The sequence below is a fragment of the Mastomys coucha genome, unplaced genomic scaffold, assembly GCF_008632895.1.
Source record: "Mastomys coucha isolate ucsf_1 unplaced genomic scaffold, UCSF_Mcou_1 pScaffold5, whole genome shotgun sequence".
NCBI classification, from domain to species: domain Eukaryota; kingdom Metazoa; phylum Chordata; class Mammalia; order Rodentia; family Muridae; genus Mastomys; species Mastomys coucha.
This window is the reverse complement of record NW_022196911.1, coordinates 53314910-53316179: the sequence shown is the minus strand read 5'-3', so window position 1 is coordinate 53316179 and position 1270 is coordinate 53314910. Positions and strand designations below refer to the sequence as shown.

The 1270-nt window shown below is 45.1% G+C and overlaps 1 protein-coding gene across 1 annotated transcript in view; it reads right to left on the bottom strand.

The window, feature by feature from the left end:
* Positions 1-6: 6 nt before the first annotated feature.
* Positions 7-1270, bottom strand: part of LOC116077686 (immunity-related GTPase family M protein 1-like) — a 23272-nt gene continuing 22008 nt past the window's right edge. The window contains exon 4 of the mRNA XM_031352398.1: positions 7-1255. Coding sequence (XP_031208258.1) covers positions 583-1255 — 673 coding nt within the window. The 3' untranslated portion in view covers positions 7-582. The remainder of the gene's footprint in view (positions 1256-1270) is intronic.

Sequence of the window (1270 nt, the reverse complement as noted above, 5' to 3'; positions counted from 1 at the left end):
GTTCAATATAAGATGGGGAACCCAGAGTGTGAAGGGCCATGACTACTCATGATACCACAGACACCATCAAGGGTAGTGTCGGGTACTGAGAATCCTTCTGTTCAGCACTGTGTGAATCGATGACTAGTAATAACAGAGTTAACTCCCCTCTCCTCATTCCAGATTAAAGGAGGGGTTGGAGAACAGGGTTCTGCTGGCCATGTTTTCCAGACAATAGCCAAAGACAAGCTCTTCCTCATTCCTTAAGGGATATTCCAGAGTCGGGGACAAAAAGAGAGAAAAGAGATATGAGCAAACAAAGAGGCCCCTAAGAGAAACTTTATTAAACATAGGCGCTAAGGTGAGCATGTGTCAAACATGAAATTCTGAGCAATTAGAAAAGGGAAACTTGTCCTATATTGGGATTCCAGAGAGTTCAGTTAGCAAAATGTATTACAGTGTCTCAGGAGAGGGATACCCATTAAGAAAGTCAGCCTATTACCCTCAAGGACCTCGGACTCCATGGTGGGGTCAGCTCAACTTGGGGTGTACACAGGGTATGGGGTATGGGGTGGGGAGAAGCCCTCAGTTGTTTAGACCTTCCTAAGGATGAGGAATGGAGTCTTTCAGGATTTCTAACAGAACGGCCTTGGCTTTGCCAGCAGTTTCATCAAGTATACCTTTCTGTTGCATGTGTCTACTGTGATGACGGTGATAACAGCACTTCATGAAGTTATAAGGTTTAGAGACAAACTGTGTTGCAGACTGATACAACCATTTTGTCCAGTCGTTTTGTTGGTTACTCAGTTTCTCCTGGAACTCCCTGCTAGTGAAATGTGTATCTGGCCTTCCCATTTTTAGAGCCACCTGGCGGAGAGACTCGTCATCCACACCAAAGATTTCTTGGAATACTTTCTGAATCTCTTTCATGTTATCTGGATCTGAGATTTCAGACTCTCTTTGTAGGCTATCTGCATCTATGCTCCTTTTAATGGATTCTACTCGATCGTTAATATTTTTCTCACAGATATGGGAAAGGGTTTCTAAGAGATCAAGGTGCTTGATGACAGTGAGGTCTTTTTGTAGGGTCTCCCTAAGCTTTGGGAAGTCGTGAAGAGACGGACTAAAGCAGGACACCAGGAATACGGGGGGCTCCCTCACCTGAGCCTGCTGGAGATTCTCCTGGATATTCTTTTGTATATTCTGCAGTAGCTGGGGTTCAGGGAAGGTACTTGTCCTCAGGTCCCTGTCCAGCTTGGTCCAGACGACATAGAACCTCTTTCTCATCCTC